The sequence below is a fragment of the Oryzias latipes genome, chromosome 2 (genome assembly GCF_053564925.1).
Source record: "Oryzias latipes strain Hd-rR chromosome 2, Olatipes_Hd-rR_3.1".
NCBI lineage: Eukaryota > Metazoa > Chordata > Actinopteri > Beloniformes > Adrianichthyidae > Oryzias > Oryzias latipes.
This window is the reverse complement of record NC_136238.1, coordinates 13,204,698-13,225,894: the sequence shown is the minus strand read 5'-3', so window position 1 is coordinate 13,225,894 and position 21,197 is coordinate 13,204,698. Positions and strand designations below refer to the sequence as shown.

The 21,197-nt window shown below is 44.7% G+C and overlaps 1 protein-coding gene across 2 annotated transcripts in view; it reads left to right on the top strand.

Moving 5' to 3' along the window:
• xirp2a (xin actin binding repeat containing 2a) overlaps window positions 1-20,890 on the top strand; it is a 63,102-nt gene extending 42,212 nt beyond the window's left edge. For both annotated transcript variants that reach the window (XM_023965335.2, XM_023965344.2), the window contains 7 exons: window positions 3,096-3,233; window positions 7,235-7,285; window positions 7,464-7,533; window positions 7,881-7,984; window positions 8,497-17,248; window positions 19,055-19,188; window positions 19,280-20,890. In XM_023965335.2, the coding sequence (XP_023821103.2) occupies window positions 3,096-3,233; window positions 7,235-7,285; window positions 7,464-7,533; window positions 7,881-7,984; window positions 8,497-17,248; window positions 19,055-19,149 (9,210 nt within the window). In that variant the 3' untranslated portion in view covers window positions 19,150-19,188; window positions 19,280-20,890. The remainder of the gene's footprint in view (window positions 1-3,095; window positions 3,234-7,234; window positions 7,286-7,463; window positions 7,534-7,880; window positions 7,985-8,496; window positions 17,249-19,054; window positions 19,189-19,279) is intronic.
• The last annotated feature ends 307 nt before the right edge of the window (window positions 20,891-21,197 follow it).

The window sequence follows — 21,197 nt, the reverse complement described above, 5'->3', positions numbered from 1 at the left end:
TTAAAGGTATGTTGGATTTTGTGTGTATTCATGTCTGTAAAACCCCTTGATAGGACTTAGTTGTTCTTTAAACCTCTAAAAGAATTTGTTGACTCAGTGCAGCGCAAGACCTACCCGACCCAGTGAAACATATTTGAATGACTGTAAAAATACTTTGTATCAGAGGTGTAACAATTAATCGGTTGATCGCTTTCTGGATCAACGCTAAAATGTGAATGAATTTGTCAGTAACACTTGTGCTATCCTAGGCACTTTAACATTGGGAGTTGGGTCATCTAGACCCACTAGACAGTGCACCAAACCTTTTTTCTTCAATGATTTGTGATCTTCACTGGTGTCCATGGATTATATGAAATCTTTCCACCTTTATCCACCTTTGTCATGGTATGGAGAACACGTCAATGTAAGGGTGGGGTCATCTAAGATAGCACAAAGGTTAAATCTTGTTTACTTGTACACATATATCATTTAAACCTGATTATCTTACAAGAAAAACAAAGAATATGGAAACCATCACCTGCTCTGTTCAGTACCCAAGTATTTATCTATCAGTCACAGTGGTTAAATTATTTGGGAAAAAAATGTACTGGATTGATTTTAGGTCAGAGAATTGATTCGATTAAAAAGAACCAATATTGCCTCCCCAACTACGAATAATAATATGAATCACATTTTTGCTGTAATGAACCGTCACACCCCTAGTGGGAAGTCTTTGAATCCTTATCAGCTGATTCATGATGATTGCATAAACAGCTGAAGAGTTACGAGATGTCAAAGAGCGTTTGTCATTTGTCAAAGGGTTCATGTCTTTCTGATAAAAGTCTTTAAAGTGTGTCGTGAGGGCTTTTAAAATGAATTGTTTCACCCCTACTGTGAATAATTTGATTAAATCCTAATAAAGACATATTTGACTGTTGTATCGATAATAAATTCTGTGAAACCAATGTGTTTATAGAAGAAGGACAACACAACTGCACACACCTTTGCTGTGCTAGCTTTAAGCAGGCTTCCCATTTCCTTTCACTGAGATATTTAAAAAGGCTGATTTTAAACAGGATTTAACTTTGTAACATGCTTTTGGCTCAGGGGACAGACTATTCTCCTCAACTAAATCTGCTTGAGGGTCAGAACTGTTCTAAATCACTGCAGGGGCCAATAAAAGAAAAGAATTAAAAAAGAGGTAAAAATAAACATATTGGTTCAGTTTGTGGACCTCATTATCGTCATGCGTGTTCCTTGAAAAAAACCAAAATAGGGCATTTATTGAGGCGTGAAAATGTGCTTTTCTGTAAACCTAATTGCACCATAAAGACCTAATTGTTATTAATGACTGGCTGTCTAAATGATTTATACTGTCACACAAACATGGGAAGGTTTGGGTCACTGAATCAACATGTTCTAAAGTTGCTTTATTGTGAAAAATATGCTATTTATTCTTAATGCTATAATAAAATGAAAAAAAAATGTAAGCACTAGGAAAGGGGTTCCAAAACAATGAACCTAATAGATTTGTGGTTTTTGTTTCTTAAATATCTAAAGCAGTTAGTTTAAAAAACAATCACAATCTTTTTTTTTTTTTCTTTTTTCTTTCTTTCTTTCTTTCCCTTTTCAATCACAATCAATCACAATCTTAACAGATTTTGTAGCCTTTCCCCTGAGGTTGATCTCATGAACCAATTTTAACTTTAGCTTTATTTGCTTTGGTAAAAAAAAAAATTATACAACAATAATTTAAATGGGTGCAGTCCCACAAGGAAACATTGTGTGAAAATGGATCAATGAAACAATGTACAGAGCCACAAATTGTGAAATGAAATATAGAAAATGGGCGAAGTAACGCAGATGAAAAACTGAACTGAGGACATGTTACGTATGGTGAAAAGAAATCAACAATAAAAAAATGTGTGGAGTCACTTTTTTCTAAAGAAAACAAGGACATTTGGCTTATTTACATGAAGTGAAAATTAATTAAAGACAAATCGTAGGAGCTGCATTAAGTGAAAAAGGATCAAAGACAAATGGGAGGAGTTGCACGGTGAACAAATTGATCAAAAAGTAGCTAGTTAATAGAATTCAAAAAGGGCAGCGTGGAAATGGATCAATAAACTAAAATGAAACTGGGGTAAAAATGGATATAAAAAAAACAAATTGCCAATGTTACATTGAGTTAAACTCCTCCCTCCAAAAGAGAGGAAGCTAAATAAAATTGGAACAAACAAAAAAAAAGAATGACGAACAAAGAAATTGGGCAGAGAACATCTAGTCAACTCAAATAAAATTAATAACTGGACTTACATCAATTTAAAATGTAAAAAGCAACTAGTAGAAAAGAATAACAGAAAAAAACCTAACAAGCAGGGTCACATAAAAAGGAAAAAAGTTGGGTGGAGTTTCATATTATAAATTAAGACAAAAATAATGGACGCAGTTACCAAATACATGTACAAAATAAATAAAAACGCCAGGGTAAAAGTACTTATATGTACTGTTTTATTACCAGTATAACTTGTATATGATAGCAAAACACCAATGCCACTGCAGTAAGTTCTTTTTTCATTATCAGGCAAATTAAGCAGTAGTTCCAGTTTAAATGAGAAAGAGAAGATGCCAATATTCAACCAATCACACGCCCATATATAATATAGAAATGCACAGACAGCAGAGGCAAAGTTGAATATTCTCGTATATTTTGCAGTTTCCTAGAAGGTAGGTGCTGAAAGCCTCAGATAAATATTTTATTAGGACTGTAATTGACAATCTGAAAGAAGATTATTGTATCAAATACTCGGAGCTCCTTTTTGCCCAAGTCGGCCCGGCTCCACGTTGTCCATACTGATGAGTATGGAGTCTTTTTTTTTTTTTTTACATAGAATTCAAGCTTTTGGGGTTCTCCAGTTTGAAGAATAACCTGTGGCTACATCACAGCTTGAACGACAACATTAAAAAGGCGTTATACTCCACTGAATAAAAATTCAGAGGATATTTTGTTTCTGTTTCAATAGTAGAGAAAATGTCCTCTTTGAAAAAAACCTGAAAGATTCTGGCGCTTCATGCGATCTGTGAATGTTAGAGTGATGTTTGTTTTCTGCCAACAGATGATGGATGAGTCAGAGGCCTGTTCGCTGCCTGGTGGGCTGGCAAGTGTGAAGAAACAGTTTGAGAATCAGGAGTTTGCCTCTTCATCCTCTCAGTCCAGTGTCACGCAATTTCATGTCCAGAAGAGATCAGTCCAGGTCTGAATGTCATCATATCCTCTTTTTTTTCTTCTTCCTTTTGTTTTACATATAACTGCTGCAAATTCAAAAAATTTACATTTTATTGTAAAGAAATATACATTTTACAACTCAATGAATGCACATTTGCTTTATTTTGGAATAACTGTGTTATAAATTTGATAGACTGTATGCATCAAGCACGGTGGCGGTAGTATTATGGTCGACAGTACCTGCTCATGAAAGACCTGATGTTTAACTGAAATTTCTTCTTTTTTGTGTTTCAACCTTTGTCAAATTATCCAAATAATATTGTTTTTTTTAAATGAATTCCTTTGTGTTCCTGTTAATGTCCAAACAAACTAAAGGTTCTGAGACATTCTCTCTCCAAACTTGTTATACTTACAGGAGAAAAAAAGGGTTTGAAAGAAGCGTTTTGTTCACACTATAGAGAATGAAATATTGAATGTTAGAATTATTCTTCCGACAAATAGAATGAGTGAGTAATAGCTGTTTATTTCTCAATAGAAGTCTGTGGGATTTTGTTTTTTTGGGGCCCAGTGGGTACTTCCTGTTTGGACCATGTGGGGGGAGGAGTCACTCAGTCCAGCTTTCTTTATACAGTCAATGGTCCAGTGTGAACCCAAACCAAATCAAATCAGTGTCTGGAGCTTTTTCTCATTCCTCGTCTATTTGCAAATGCACAGTTGGCGCTACACTTCCAATCAGAGCTACTTGACTATCTGTTCAAACCTCCAAATGGGATTTGTGAAGTAGTTTTCAACAATGATTAAAACTCTTTTTTGGTGGCAGCACTTCAATGTCCTGTCACAGATATGTGTGAACGATTTAAGACAGATCTTTCCAGGTGGGTGTCTCCAAAGACTGTTTCTCTATTCAGTTTCAAACGGTCAGAAAGTTTGTCAGTTATAAGAGGTGTTTACGAGGGGGTGTTAGAGATATACCAAACCGCGCATTCACTTCAAATTTGAGAAACATTCAGATAAAGTACAGCCTTAAACCTTTGGAGCCAGAGCTTTGGCTCCAGGGTTCACATTCCTTCGACTATTCGTCTAAAACCGTCGATGACAGTGGATTCTGAAGCGGAGAAAAGTAGCTTTGTGCTGGTAACATTTGTGACGTGTTGCATCTCGATGCAAAGCTGCAATGAAAAGCCGCTATTGTCCTCGTCCGAATTAGCTAATTCACGTTGATCCTGTAAACGGTCAAAGAATTGCGATATATCGAAGAGTGTACGTTACTGCAATCCCATGTAATTTACGTAATTTCTGTCCCTTTTATCTAGTTTTGGTTCCTTCAATGGGGCTTTATGCAAACATTTTAGCATATTTGTTTTCTTAAGGAGAAAAAAAAATATTGACAGAGCACCAATTAGCATTTTGTGTAGATTTGATAAATGATTGTCTCATTAAACTGGAGCTTGGAAATGTAAAGCCGGAGAACTCCTCTACTTTAGAGAAGTGTGCAACTCCTCGGTGCACAATGAATCGCTGGAATAATGAATGGTGGCATATGAGAGGCATTTTTTTTTCTTTTTTTTTAAAGTCGACAGAATCTGGAAGATAGATTACTGCTGTCAATTCCAATTATGAGTTCTTTTATAACAAGAGAAGAATTTTAAAGCCGCTAGACAAATTATATTTCTCTGTGGCTCTTTATTTAAAAAAAAAAAAGAAAAAAAACTCTGGCCTTAAAGCAGGTCAGATCAAAGAGGGCACCTTGAACCTTTCACGCCTGTGTGAATCTGTCATCCGGTGAGTGTAGAAAATGCCAGAACGTGTTAGCAGCAGCGTGGGACGGGACTCAGATCTTTTGCGGAGGAAGGTCACTTCCGCCCCTTGCATTTTCCCTTCATTTGCCCATTCAGGCGGAGATGCTGAGTGCAGAAGAACCTTGCTGAATGCTGAATTTTACATAAAGGGTTATGGGAGAAAACGTCCAGATCTGTTTTAATCACCAGCGCTGCTTTCTCTGCAGCATGCAGCTCAGCATTGTGTCTCACAGGTTGGAAGCCCAGCGTGTAGTCTCACGTGAAGGCAGATGTTAATGCAGTGGTTCCTGCTGACAAGAACATCCCCACTCTCTGCAGAACTGTCATGTTAACAGTGCAGCACACAAGTAGAAATATACTTTCCCTCAGATTGCATGGATGTGAGAGAAAGGAAATAGCTTGGGTCATCTTCCTTTTCCAGGACTTTTCTGCGGTGAACGTCAAACAAAGTAACTCCCCAGGAAGAATTGATGTTTCTTACCAAGCAAAAAATTGATTTTTTACAAAGTAGGAGTGGCAAAGCACTGCTGTTTCTTTGCACAGCTTGTGGCTATACAGTGCTAATGTCAAAGTCCCACTGGGATCATCTTTTGATCTATTGTAAAAGCATTCCCAGTGGTCCTTTGATTATTATCATGCCGTTTTTAGGCAAAAATCAAACAAACCTGTGTTCTTTTCAATGACGTACTTTCTGCAGATTGGCAGCAATTCATCAGAAATGTGCCTCTTAGTTGAAGGTGGGACTTTTGAGGGGAGAGAACCCACCAATCCGGAGACAGGAGGCAGGGTGTTCCAAAACACAAGTTATTTTTAATGTAGCAAAAGGCGCCGCAAAGCAGGAAAACCAAAAACTGACGGAGTACACAGAGAAACAGGACAGGGTAGCAGACTGTATGGAGGAAGACAGAGACAAGACACATACAAACAGGACTGACGAGACACAGGCGAAAATGATCAGGGGAGAAACCTTCAAAATAAGACAGGAAGTTGAATTAAAGGTAAACAGAACCAAAACCACAACACAACTGGATGAAGCCCATCTGCTGGACTATGTTAACATGTAGTTGTAGCGTTTGATAAATTACTTCTTCTCTATGAGTTTTGGTACATCGCCTGTCCGTCCTGGGGGAGGATCCCTCCTCATTGTGGACAACCCTGATGTTTCTTAATTTTTTTTCAAGAATCCGTTTTTTTAGGAGTTTTTCCAGTGATGGAGGGTCTAAGGCAGGGGTGTCAAACTCCAGGCCTCGAGGACCGACCTCTTGCCACTTTTTCAGAAATCCTGCCTCACCTGCTGCTAATTACCTGAATCAAGCGTCTTTAGCCAATAAGGAGCTTCAATGGCATGTTGGTTAGAAAACATGACACCTGTGGTCTAAGGGCAGTGATGCCCAGTTTAGTTTAGTATGTTAAGTTAGTTCAGTTTAGAATTTTCCTATTGAACTCCATGTGTTCAGGATCCTCATGATTCTATGTTTACTTTACAATTACCCGTACGAAGCCCATTGAGACGACTGCTGTTGTGATTTTGCACCATATAAATAAAAATTGAATTGAATGTAAATTACCTGATGGTGGTGAGACGGACTCACCGTGGAATGCAACGGAGACAAACCAGTGTTTGAGGTTAGCGAAGTCGCGGTGACACTTGTAGTGGTATCAGTCTGTTTTTTTTTTACGTGCCGCAAACAAGGTTAGGTGTCACGGGTATTGTGAATACGCTGAAGTGGCTAATGTGTGGTATGTAACAGACAAGTTCTAAATTACTGTGAATTAAAAAAAGTCTAACTGTTAGACTTATCTCTGAGTCTTTTGCCTTGGTGCGGATTATACGACATAAGTTCGAAAATAACGGGGTGGGATTATATAAGTTCGCTTCCTTCCACTCCCTTTCAAGCAATATTTATTAAGATGCCTAATTATCCTAAGTTTGATTAGTTACTGTATGAATGTATAACTGATGATTGTATTGCTTTTGTTTATCATTTCTATTTGATTGCTTGAAAAAAACAATTTCAAATAAAAAAAAATCAAATCAAATAGGCCATTCATTGACAGTGTAGCCTATTGTACATAAAATATGCTATTTTGAGCTCAGTTTTTTTATTATTATATGTCCTCCATCTTTAGAAAAATACCAACAGAACAAGTTTAAAACACCAAAAACACATTTTTTATCAGAGTGGGTCTTTGCATGTAGATCTAATCCATTTCTCTCCATTTTTGACAGGAGATCTCAAGCTCCTCTGAGGTGATGATGAGGAGCAGTGCCCGGCAAGAGGTACTTCCTAAAAAAAGCATATGGACTCGGCGCAGATGCACACCCTTTTATTAATATTGTTTGTTTTATGAGGCTATAAATGAGAGCCTACACAAAACCCTTTTCGTTCTGACTGGCTGCGCACAGTCACAGGAGCGCAGTGTCACTCTGCTAATGATTTCCTGCCATCTGTTCACAGGTGATCCATGATCAAAGGGTGCACCATAACAATGTGACCACGAGTTACGGGAACCATCACAATGAAACCGGTACTTCTGCTCTCGCCTTTCATATTGTAATTCTGCACATTTTCATCATAGAGCTACTTGTGTCCTGTATATTAATAGCTGCTCCTACTAAAGGCTGAATAAGGGATGAGTTCTGGAAATGAGCTGGAATGCAGATGATCTTCCATTGAGTTCATAGCAGCAAATTTAATCTGGGTGAAGTCAGGAAGGTAAAATATTGGAAAGTGGAAATTGGGCAATCATCGCTGCATGGTTTCGGAAAATGAAAACTACTCAGGTTTTTAATCAAATGATTTATTTCCTTCTCTCTGAGTTTGCTCACCGCAAAAGGACTTAATGAGGCAGCCTTCTTCTTGTGTTTAATTCAGTTACGCTCGTTGGAGGAGACGACCTACCGAAGGTTTCCACTCAGGCTTTGAAGGAGCAGTATGAAAAAACGATTGAGGAAGCTGCACCAGCCAAGGAGATCAAGGTAATGATGCTGTCTGTTTATCCAAATCGATGATTTCGTTTTGGCTTTTTTTCCCCCTTTTTTTTGAAATTATGAAGTATCAACATCAAGACGAAAACGGAAACTGTGCAAGCTATGGGCTGATGGAAAATAAATTGGATTGCATGAAAAACCTCGTCAACAGCAAAAGTCAGAAACTGTTTTCCGCCGAGTTAAAAGGAGAGGCGCAGGATGAAAACTTGGACTTATGAAGTTATTCAAATCAAGCCAGTAATTGTAAAAATGCCTAACAAAAATGCCCAGTCGTGAAAGATTTGAGATGTCTGTGTGTGTTCATGCATTTAAATCCAAATTAGGGTTCTTTGATGCTTTTGCTACTTGCATAAATTGGACTCAGCAGGAGAAGTCATTGAACTTTTCCAATAATTACTTGTTCAGGCTGCAAACCAAGCTGTCCTTTTCCTTGCTTTTCCTGAACGTTTTCCTCTTTTTACTTCTTCTCTTTTTCTTCACAACTAAAACACATTTTACAGGTTGATTTGGATTTCAACCAGTTTCAATGGACACCAGTTAACCAGTCATCCAAATCCTCCACAAGTTATGACACGTCCTCTGCTGCTGTAAGGATGGAGACTGCTTCCTCTGCTTCATCAATGCATAATGAAGCGACTGATCCCTTTTCTCTTCCATCGTCACATCTGCAAGTAAAAACCGGTGAGAGTAGATCCCAGTCTCAGGAGTCAGCCTCCCGGGAAAGCCACACCGGGAGTACGGAGCAGTACTTTAAGCACAAGAACATGGCGGAGCTGAAGCGCCTCTACAAGCACATACATCCCGAAGTGCGCAAAAACCTGGAGGAAGATCTTATCAGCCAGCTTAGTGAAGTGGAAAAGGTGGCGTTAGATAGCAAAGAAATGAGCGAAGTCCAGCAAACTCGTTTTAGGTTTGAAAACGATGGCGATGACTCGAGTGAATGTTCGAGCCCCGACAATGAGTCCGTGGAGTGGGACGAAATCCTCAAAGGGGAGGTGCAATCGAGGCGCTGGATGTTCGAAAACAAGCCACTAGATACAATCAAAGACGATTCCCTAGATGAGATTGAGGAGAGAAATATTGCACAGCAGGAAATCATAGCTGGTAAAGATGTCCGACACACAGCTTGGATGTTCGAAACTCAGCCCATAGACGCTCTGGGGACGGAGGCCTCAGAAACTCAAGATCAATCAGAAAAACAGAATGATCTCGCGAGAGGAGATGTCCGTACCGCGACTTGGCTTTTTGAAACGCAGCCTCTCGACTATCTTAACAAGATCTACCAAGAAGATGAACAGGACTCGGACGCCACCAATGACATCACCGGAGGAGATGTCAAAACGGCCAGGTACCTCTTTGAGACCCAGCATCTGGATTCCTTGGGTAAAAGCGAAACTATAGAGGAGAGTAGCTTCCTAAGCCTCAAGTCGGAGCTTGAGGAGATTAAGGGGGACGTCACGACCACAACACGCATGTTTGAGACCTTCCCCATGTGCGTCATCAGAGGGGATTCAGGGGAGATGCTGGAGATCACCACCATCCGCCGGGAGGAGACCGAGAAAGGAGACGTGCGGACGTCGCGCTGGATGTTTGAAACCCAACCTCTGGATATGATCAACAAAGACCCTGCAATGGTGAAGCTGATATGCGGAATATCGCAAGAGGAAACCACACAAGGCGGTGTGAACAGAGGCAGATGGCTTTTTGAGACAAAGACGCTTGATTCCATTAAAGACGAGGAGTGGGAGAGTTCCATGAGTCAAAGAAAAGACATTATTGGAGCTGATGTGAGGAAACGTTGCCTTGTTTTTGAGACTCAGCCGATGGACACATTGAAAGATAACACTAATGCTCGACCTTTACCTTCTGAAGAGATCGTAGGAGGCGATGTTAAGTCCGCCAAACATCTGTTTGAGACGGTGCCCATGGAAAACCTGAAGGAGCTGCTTCAGGTGGGAAAGCTCACGAAAACTGTTGCATCTGAGGAAGAAAAGGGCGATGTGAGGCATCAGAAATGGGTCTTTGAAAGCCAACCACTGGAGAGCATACGGGAGGAGAGGAAAGAGATCACAAGAACTGTAAACATTCAAGCCCAAGACAAAGGAGATGTGACAAACTATAAAGAGCGATTTGAAACAATGGATTTAAGCAAATGTGAAAGGACGGAGAAAATCCAAGTTGAAGGCGTCACAAGTGGATCTGTAAAGTCCAACAAGGATCTTTTTGAATCCACACCGCTCTATGCCATCCAGGACAGCTCTGGCTATTACCATGAGGTGAGGACTGTCAGGCGGGAGGAGATAGTGAAGGGAGACATTCACAGCTGCAGATGGATGTTTGAAACCCGCCCTATTGATCAGTTTGATGAGAGCATCAGTAAGTTCCAGATCATAAAAGGAATCTCCAAACAGGAAATCGAGTCAGGGGACGTCAAAACAGCAAAGTGGCTGTTTGAGACCCAACCTCTTGATGCAATCAAGTATTTCAGCAATGCTGAGGTGAAAGAACAGAAAACAAAGGAAGAAATTGAGAAAGGAGACGTGAAAACATGCAGATGGTTGTTTGAGACCCAACCAATGGACGTCCTGTACGAAAAGGTCGACAGGAGTGAAACTGATGTGAAGGAAGTACATAAAGGAGACGTAAAGACCTGCACGTGGCTTTTTGAGACCCAGATGCTGGATAACATACGTGACCATTCGGACATGGAGAACATTCTGAAGACCTGCACAGTGAAGCAGCAGGACATCCAAGGCAAAGACGTGGGACTAGCTCGCATCCTGTTTGAAACGGAGAACTTGGAAAACATCACCGGGGAGGAGAGCGGCTCCTTCAGGAGGGTCACCGAAATCGACATCCAGTCGGGGGACGTTTCCAGGATGAAGTGCATCTTTGAGAACCGCTCCTCTGACATCATGAGCTCCACCTCCGAGGAAACGATGCAAAGGCTGAAGACTCAGCAGGCCGAAGACATCCAGAAGGGAAACGTGGTCAACTGTACCTGGATGTTCGAGAACAAACCGATTGACGCGATCTGTGATGCAAAAGAAAGAGAAACACGCACGGTGATCGATGTCCAGGGGGGAAACGTCGACAAAGGACGCTTCATTTTTGAGACTTACTCTCTGGATCAAATAAAGGACGAATCAAGCGAAGCAAACATTTCGCAACTAACGGGTGTCTTCAGAAATGACATGGAGAAAGGAGATGTGAAAAACTATAAGATGATGTTCGAAACTCAGCCCCTGTACGCCATCTGCGACAAGGAGGGCCACTACCATGAAGTAACCACAGTTACTAAAGAGGAAATCATGAGAGGAGATGTGGTGGGCGCAAGGTGGCTTTTTGAGACCAAGCCCCTGGACTCAATAAGAGATACAGAGGAGGTGTACGTCATCAAAGCTGTGACTGAGGAGGGCATCAATAAAGGAGACGTGAACTCTGCCAGGTGGAGGTTTGAAACTCAACCGCTGGACGAAATTACGGAAGAAATAAAAGTCAAGTCCAAGACGGTTGCTGATATCCAAGGCGGAGACGTGAAGACAAACAAACAGCGCTTCGAGACAGACGAGACGTCGCAGAAGTATGTCAGAACCGTGAGCGTTAGCGAAATCCAGAGGGGCGACGTCCGATCGGCCACGTGGATGTTTGAAACCCGCACCATTGATGAGATCCGAGGGGACGGTGTGGAGTACGACGGCATGGAGAAGGTGAAGAAAGAGGAAGTCATGAAGGGGGATGTCAAACAGTCTGTGTGGCTCTTCGAGAAGCACCCGCTGGACAGCATCAGAGAATCGGAGGACTCCGAGACTGCTGTGTCGAAGGAGGAAGTCCTGCGAGGAGACGTGAAAACAACCACGTGGCTTTTCGAGACCACTCAGCTTCACCAATTCAACGAGAGCAGCGTGGAGAAGACGGAAATCATCGGCAAAAGCATCAAGGAGACGCTGGAGGAGCTTTACAGCCAGAAAATGGTGGAATCTCAGGGCGTTCTCATCGAAGCAGACGAAATCGGTGACATCCGCATGGCAAAGTATAAACTCCTGAACCAGGAGGCCCCACAGATACAAAAAGAGGACATCATTAGAGGGGATCTGAGCAACATAATGATGAACCTCCTAAACCGGAGGGAGACTTCAGAAAGGGGTATAACTATCGACAAGGAGGAGCGAGGGGACATCAACACCACCGTGAAGCAGCTGCTCAGCCAGGAGCGAGGAATCAATGTGGAGAAGGAGGCAATTATTCGTGGCGATATTCAGGAGGCCATGACCAACCTGCTCAGGACGGAGGGCTCCTCCAAGCGTGGCATTCTGATTCAGGAAGACGAGAAAGGAGACGTCAAGATGACCATCTATTCCCTCCTAAATAAGGGGGAGAAAGCCAGCATGGAGAAAGAGGACATCATTCAAGGGAACGTCAGCAAAACTCTTCACCGTCTGCTCTCCAACTCAGGAGAGGAGGAATCCAAGAAAATACGAGTTGGAGAGATAGAGAGGGGCAACGTCAGCTTTTACACAACGTGCATCGAGTCTGGCGCCTTGGATTACCTAAAGCAGTTTCAGTCGGAGTCGAGTGAGGAGCACGAGGAGGTTCAAAAGGAGCACATCATAGGCGGCAACGTGGAGGAGACCAAAATGCTGCTGCGGAAGAATCAGCAGCAGGTGGAACGTACGGTGGCAGAGGACGACATCGTACCTGTTGATGTGAACAGCATCGTTCAGGTGTTCATGACGGAGCCGTCTGTGACCTACAAAAATGTAGAAACAAAGGACATCGTCAAAGGAGATCTCAGCGCCGCCATGGACTCGCTGAACCAAGCCATAACACAAAAAGTGGTCATCGAAAAAGAAGAGGTAGTGAAGGGAAACATACCAACGACTTTAAAGAGTCTGGAGGAGGCCCAGCATCAAGCCAAAGAAATGGAGAAGCCTGAAATCATCAGAGGAGACATAAGGGGCGCTTTGGAGTCACTGGAAAAATCGGCGTCTGTCAAAACAGAGGCCACTGTTGAGGATTTGGTGCCCGGCGATGTCAAAGGAACTCTGAGGAGCCTGCAGGAGGCGAAACAAGCTGTGAAGGAGATGGAAAAGGCGGAGATCATCAAAGGAGACATCCACACTGCCATGCAAAGTTTGCACGAGGCGTCGAGCGAGAAAAAAACCTTCCAGCACCAAGTGAGTGAACAGGGGGACGTAAAAGGTACCATCCAGCTGCTACTGGAGCCGGCTACCTCTCCGAGAATGCAGCGCAGGGGGAGCACCGAGGGGGACGTTAAAACGTCCATAAAATCCCTTTATGAGGGGCAGGACGCAGCGCAGGTGGAGAAAGAAGAGGTGGTGAGGGGGGATGTCCAAGGGGCAATAAAGTCGCTGATGCAAAGAAAGCAGTATACTAGCAAGAAACGCACGCACGCTCCCAAAAAAGCAAAAGAGGCCATAAAAAAACAACCCACTGCAAAGCAAACGGAGCCCGAATGCACGCATGAGGCCGAGGGCGTGGCAGTCACCTCTGCCCCCGCCGTGAAAAACCTCACTCAGAGTGGGGACGTGTGCATGCAGAGGCACCATGACAGCAAGTCGCTGAAAACACAGGTAATAACCCAAGAGGAGCACGTGGTTGCTGTAGTCAAAACAGACAATCCCGCTGGGGCTTGTCATCAGGCGGGCATGAAAGTGCAGCCGCCGCAGAAAACCCCAGCTCCCAAGCCTTTCATGATAAAGACGAAACAAAGGAGTAATCCAGATCAAACGGAGACCAAATCCGCTGATGTGATTAAACAGGAGCAAAGCGCATCACAGTGGAGCAACTCCAACGTGCAAATGAGCCAGATGACAACAATAAAGCAGGTGCAGACGGCGGTGACGGAGGAAACGGTCACGCAGAAGCAGAACCACACGTCGCAAAAGAAAAGCGGGGCCCTCATCGAAAAGCAAAACCCGAAGAGCGATCGCAAGAACATCAACAAAGGAGCCATTAAGAACGTCAAAGCTGAGATCCACTTCCCTCCGCCGCCGCCGACCTCGCCGCCTCCTCTGTCTGAGTCCGATCTGTCCCTTCCTCCACCTCCGTCGCCAGTGATGGAGAGCCCGTTGCCCCCGCCGTCGATCACGAGGCAGGACAGCGACCTGCCGCCGCCGCCTCCGCCTCCGATGGAATTTTTCCCTCCACCTCCTCCAGATTTTCTCCCTCCGCCTCCATCACCACAAGAACTTGACGCACTACCTCAGCCTCCACCTGCGCGGCCCTTTGGCAAGCCTTTATTTAAAGTTCACAAGCAACCAGAACCGCCCAAGCAGCCTGCACCAGTGAAGCCCAAATGGCAGAAAAAAGCTCCCCCTCCACCCTCATCTCAGGTTTTTCCTCTGGAAACTGCATCTTCTATAGAACACAAGGAGGAATCAAAGGTCGAAACGCAGCAGACCGCCGTAACCAGCGGTGAAACCAAATCAGCGCCCACGAAAATACCCAGCAACCCAAGTCCACAGCCCCCTAGAAAAGTGTTCGTCCCTCCGATTAAACTGCCTCCCCCTGCAGAGCCTGCTGCAGCTCCGACGGCCAAACCGTACGCTCGCAAATTCAAAACCCCACTCATGCTGGCGGAGGAGAAATACCGCCAGCAGAAGCTGGAGAAAGAGGCGGAGACGGAGATGAGTAGGGTCTCCACTCCTACTTCACCATCGGTTAGCATATCTGCTGCCACTGCGAACCTGTCTGCAGCAGCAAAAGCAAAGGAAGACGAGGCCTTGCATGTAAACAAAGGAGAATTTACTGAGAAGACCCCATCCCAAACCCCAATGAGCAGACCCACAACTTTAGCAGTAAATAAAAGAGCGGCCGCTGCGTCTGCCACGACAACTTTGGATAAAAAGCTTGTTTCCGTGAAGCCGCCGTGTGAAAAAGTTTTGTCTTCAACTGCTAATCAGACAGCTTCTGTTATTCAGTCTCATCACGAAGCCTCAGAAACCCAAACGAGCTCGATCGCGGTCACTTCATCAGTTGTCGAGCAGCAGCACTTTATTAAAAAATCCACCGGCAAGTCTGTGGAAGCCTCAGCGACATCCGTCAGGGAAAATTTTCCCCGGGGAAGCGAGGACGTCAAGATTGCACCACAGGAGGGAAAAACAGGCGCTTCTCAAGCAACTAAAATCCCCAAGGTTAGTCCGAGTTTCAAAGTGAAAACCTTCAAAGCTCCAATGGAGAAGAAAGAGGAGCAAAAGGAAACAGTCAAAAGCGACATGTCGCAGAGAGTGAGTGTTGAAAGCAAACAGCTGACCTCAGCAAAGACTGAAGTGACGGCAAAAGAGAAAAGAAGTGAGGACGTGAAGAAAGCTGAAGCAGACGCTCGAACCAAGACAACCAAGCAGGCGCAGAAAACCGAAGCGGAGGTAAAGCTGTCGCCATCGGTTACTGTCCCACTGCCAAAGTTGAGTAAAACAACGGCGGCCCATCAAGGACAGGCCCTCGTGTCTGCCTCCCACAGCCAGCAGAGCGTCAAAGCGGAGCACATTCAGCGGCACGAGGAGGTGGTCGTGACCGAGCGGGTGGTGAGGAGGCAGGAGATCGTTCAGCAGCAGCAAACCAAGCTGCAAGCGGCGGAGGTGAACAGAACACAGATAAAAGCGGGAAAGTCGAAGGCTGAGACGAAGGAGGTGTCCGTCCTGATAACGACCGATCAACGCGACGCCAAGTTGGAAGAGAACGCCGATTTGGAGAAGTCCGACACGCTGCAGAAGCTGCTGGCTCAAATGAAAGAGTTTGAGGGCCAACCAAGCAGACTGGACTCCAACACTGTCAGGGAGGTTGTGGGCGGAGTGCCCGACTGGGTGATGAGCACAGATGAAAAGAAGAACATTAGTGAAATCGCCAAACAGCAAAGCAAGAAAAAGCTGAAAGAGATGCTGGCTTATGTGAGAACGATCATCCAAGCCAAGCTCACGCTTCTGGAGAAAAACCTGAAGAAAGAGGAACCGCCTCCATCCGTGCCTCCCAAACCCGACAAAAGGGTTCTCAGCGTTGCAGCGTCGCAAGTTAGCGCAGTGCAGGAGACGCAAAATAAGGTGGTGGAGGAGAAAAAGAGTCTGGCGGAGAGCAGAGTCCGTCACGGGGTGAGCCAAGCGGCCGAGCGGAGGGTGTCCTCTCCGTTGGCGAGCATCCGGACCCCATCGCCCACCTTCATCAGCATCGAATCCAGACGGGTAGACTCGCCCTTGAGGGTGACCCCGTCTCCTCCGCCTTACAGGTCGGCTGGGACGCCGCCGCCCCCTCCTCGCAAATCTTTTACTCCCACCCTCAGCAGGACCACGATGTCTCCCACTCTCAATCGCTCCGAGAAGCTGATGAAGGTCAGCACCTCCAAGCTTTCCCGCGGAATGACTCCCCCTCCTCCGCCGCCGATGCCGGAGGTCGTTCAGAGAGAGCAACCCTCCCCGCTTAGCGACAGGGAGGCGACCCTGGAGAGGAGCGAGCAGGAGCTGGTGGACGTCGCAGAGATGGTGGATTCCATGACGACGGTGAAAGACAAGAAGTCTTTCTTTGAGGAGGCCCAAAGAGCTGAAGTGAACAAGACCTACTTCCGAAAGGATCCCATCGAGATCCCCGAACGTTTGGGGCCGGATGCAGAAGAAGGCCCAGAGGCCGTGACCCTCGACCTTCTGAAAGAGGACCTCCCAAAAGTGGACCTGTCGAAGCTCGTCAACAGGTTCGAGTCGCCGCAGCCCAAAATTTACAGCAGAAAAGAGCCCATCGTCATCGCGGAGAGGCTGGGGAGCGACACCGAAGACGCAGAGCCTGAAGTTCAAACCCCGAAAACGGAGGAAATCCCGACGCTCAACGTCAAAGCAATAAAGAACGTGTTTGAGACTGGAGAGCACAGCTCCCAGGCAGCACAGGAGCTGAGGGAGCAAATCGAGAGAAGGGAGCAGGACTCGGTTTATTCTGAAGGGAGTCACTCCAGATCAGCGTCTGTGGCCGAGCAATTCTCCAACGTGGACAACTTAGGAAACCTGACAAGGAGTGAAATGGATTCTGAGAAACCATCGAGCCGCGGCAACCCTCCGTCCTACGCCGACGTGGTCAGGGGCCGAGTTCTGACCGTGGACGTGCCCCCGGAGGCCTCCACAGAGGAGCTGCTGAGGAGCTTCCAGCAGTCGTGGGCCGAGAGCCAGGGAGTCTTCCAGAACCTGGGTTTCAGGGTCACGGAGCAGAGGTCATCCCAGGTCGTGACCCACCAGCAGGAGACGTTTGTGTCGGGTAAACGGAGCAGCGCATCGTGGGGATACTAAACTGGCGTGCTGGTGTGTTTAACCCGCCTGCTGTGTGCTCACCATTACTCAGCTCTGCTTAACCAGTTTCACTTTACACCCTGCTGACCCATTTATTCTCCATCTTACTAAATAATCCAACTAATACAGAACATTAGGCGCTATTTTTACAGAGAAAGTACTGGAAATGTTGGAAGGAAAGTCATAAAATATTTCAGCATGGTCTTTGCTGTGTTTGCACATTTTTTATCTGGAATGCCGTTTTTTTTTATTGCTCAAATATTTTACATCAACTGAAAATAATCCAACAGGTATGTGAAGAATTTACAGCTAAAGAATTGAAATGGATTTGTTCTTATGTTGAGCCGGGTACAGGTTTTTACACACGTCCACCTGACAGCTTTGACATGAAAATTTGAAAGAAAAACAACTAAAAAGGCTTAAAACAAGGAAAAGCCTTAAAAGAAATATTTTAATATTCAAAAGAATTCACAACTGTAACCATTTTTGTCGAGTATTGAGAATGGTGCACAATTTAATGTTAAATGTAACAATTTATCGTTCCACTCCAATCATCTTTTGATCTTTTTTAAAAGCGTTCCCAGTGGTCTTTAATTGTGATTTTGTTGTTTTTAGCCAAAAATCGTTTTCTCAGACATAGCTTCTGCAGAGCGGCAGAAGTAGAAATTTGCCTTTTGAGTTGTAGGTGGGACCGTTGGAGCGGAGCAACTCCGCCCCCCGTTCCCCTCCATGTTGCCTTCAGCTCGGAGCAGAGAGCTTGAGGTCCGCCCAGCGTATTTTCAGCATCACAAATGTGGCATTTTTCACAATGATTCACAATGATTTGGATAAAAAAAAACTAAAACACTTTAAATATGTCCTCCATTCTCAGAAAAATGCCACAGGAACAAATTCAAAACACAATTTTCATCGGAGTGGGTCTTACATGAGTGACTAAACTGACAAAAAAGTGCGTAGCTAGGATTTATGCACAACCAGCTACCAGAAACTGGAATAGTTTGGGTTTTTAGGTTGTGAAATAACCAATTCTTGACTAATCAGTCATTGAAGAAGGATGTATGGTGTTGCCTCGCTAAATCTCGGTTCACCTTTCGCGGTTTCGTTTCATAAATTTTCTCTGAGCTGCTTTTCTTTTTCTTTTTTTTTACACAATGCACTGTGTTGTGTATTCTGATTGGCTGTAGACCTTGTCAATCAATCCCCTCCTCTACAGAAAGTGTTTAGTTTGCCACATTTACATAAATCTTTGATTGCAATCAGATCTTTTTTTTTTTTTATTCTATGATTCTGGACTTGTTTTTTTTTATGATCGAAAGTAAAGTGTGAGTGAGTGTGAAAATCACCATGTCTGTCTGAGAAAAGTGTAGAAAGTGTGTAATGAGTAGTTTTACAGCCTTACAAGATCTGTAGTGTTTAGCGATTTTTCCCTATCATGGGTAATTTTTACATCTTTTATTTAATTTTTAGATACATTTTTACATACAGTAACTTCTGCGATTAACAAGGGAACACTGTACAATAAAATATTATTATTTTTTGTGTGATAATTTACTATCCAGTCTGCCTCGTTTACAGTGTTAAAATCTGATTTACACCAAAGCCCTTATTAATATTTAAAGTATGTTCCTGCTCATAAACCAAACACATCATTGACTTTAACATGTTCACAAAGAATTTTGATCTAAATTGTATCCCATTTTTTTATTATTAACATAAAATCAGATTTTAAAAAAACAAAAACAAATCAGAGCTGTAAAAATTCATCTCTTTGCAGAAAACTCGAGTACCAGAGTCCGAACTGTGCAGGGTGTGCCGGAAGCGGGTGTACCCCATGGAGTCTCTGATGGCAGACAAACAAAACTTCCATAAAAGCTGCTTTCGCTGTGAGCACTGCGGAGGCAAACTGAGGTGGAGTAACATCCAAGAGCAAAAAAAAAAAAAAAAAAGATTGTGACATTTTTTTCCTGTTTTTAACTCCTTTTTTCCCCCGCATGATCAGCCTCGGCAACTACGCTTCTCTCCATGGACGAATGTACTGCAAGCCACACTATAAACAACTGTTCAAATCCAAAGGAAATTACGATGAGGGATTTGGACAGAAACCACACAAAGAACTTTGGAACAACAAGAATTCCCACGAGAAGTCACCGTCCGCTCAGAGGAAAGCCACAGACCCCGGGCTCACTCAGGGGAGCGCCCCGAGCAAATTAACGGATCGGAAGCAGAGGCCCGCCAGCAAAATTTCTGTCACGTGGCCTCCAAACACGGACTCCCCAAGGAAATCTTACACGGTCGAGGAAGAGCTGAAGCTGGTCAAGCCATCGTGGCCCCCCAAGGACGACCACTCGGATCGGCCTTCGATTAAAGAGAACGGCACCTCTGTGGCGGAAGAACGAACCGCCCTTCAGGAAAGAAACGACATGCTTGAAAAAAACTGTTTACCGGGAAGTAGGAAGGAGCCTGGGGGGAGCCCAGCGGCCGGCGAGGAGCCGGCGAGGGTTCCTCGTGTTCAAGAAACCGTAGAGTCAAACATTGTTTCCAAGGCACAAGTGGGCGCAGAGATGGACTCTGAAGTGGCCGCTGAAGTGGAAGAGACGGGGCAGAGTGAAGGGAGGGAAGGGGGAGGTGAGGGCAGCATCAAAGAGCAGGAGCGAGACGAGGAGGAGAGGGCCGGAAGGGAGGAAGAAGTGACGGAAAACGGGCAGGTAGATGGGGGATCGCTTCAGAAGGAGATAGATAAAGGTAATAACGATGGCTCCAACAAGGAGGAGGAAGTGAAGGTCACAGTGATAGACGCGGAGGCTTCAGGAGCCAAGGCAGTGAATGGAAATGCCAATAACAATAATAACACCAGTCAGGCGCCAATTGAGCAGGAACTCCTGCTCGAAGGGCTTCTCCAGCCGCCGTTTGTGTCCGAAGAGACGCGTTTCTTCCCAAACGCTGCCAGCGCAGAAGCAGATCAGATGCCAACTGAATGGTTGCGTTCAGTACAAAGGCTTGACGCTCCAGGGCCACCGGGTGCCAAACAAACCGAGCCCTCGGGAAGCTCTTCAGACGTCTTCACAGAGGCAGCTGGGGGAGCGCCGGCGTCTGAAGCTTCCGAATCAGAAGCGGGTGTGTCGGGCTTCCCCGGGGATGTTTTTTCCGACCTGAGCGCTGGCAGTCTGATATCCGATTTCACATCTGACTTCTTTAGTGGTGCCGGCGGGGGGAGGCCTTCTCTATCGGCGCTGGATGACCTTTTGGATTTCGGGATAGAATTGAGCAACACGGGCCGCGGGGATGACCCTGCTGTGACCGATGACAATGAAGACCTGACGGCGGAGGAGCAGATCAAGAGGAACAGATACTACGATAGTGAGGACAGTTCTTGAATTCGGCCCATTCGGCTTCCAATCAGGCGACTCAGGCGACACGTCATTTTGTCTCTCTGTCCATGGAGAGATGAACTGCTCGGAAAACGGTTTTTGTACGGCGTTTTGGAAATCAGCTTTTAGTCATGATTCGGCTTTGTTTGATTCTGCCTGAATGCACCTGGTGTGCACCTCGTATGTCATGTAGCCACTCAAATCTGCTTACTTTGTGTTGTAATAAAGAGTTTTGCCCTTTTCTTCCCTCTGTTTCTTGTATCAGTTGGTCTCATCTTGAGGTGGGTTGGATAAACTCTTCCATTAAGGAAAAGTGTCCTGTTTAAATTCTTCTTTCTCTCATTTTGTTTAAATGTTGATGTACTGCTTCAGTTTATTCTTTTCCTACAAGATCCAAACCATCACACTCCCACCACCGTCTCTGGCAGCTGGCTTGGCTGCTAACCGCTGAATGTTGGTTTTGAGTGAAAACGGCTAAACTAAAAGGAATTTCATTTAAAAAAGAAAATCTGACTTTGATTTGCAAATCTGGTAAAGATTAAAAACAAA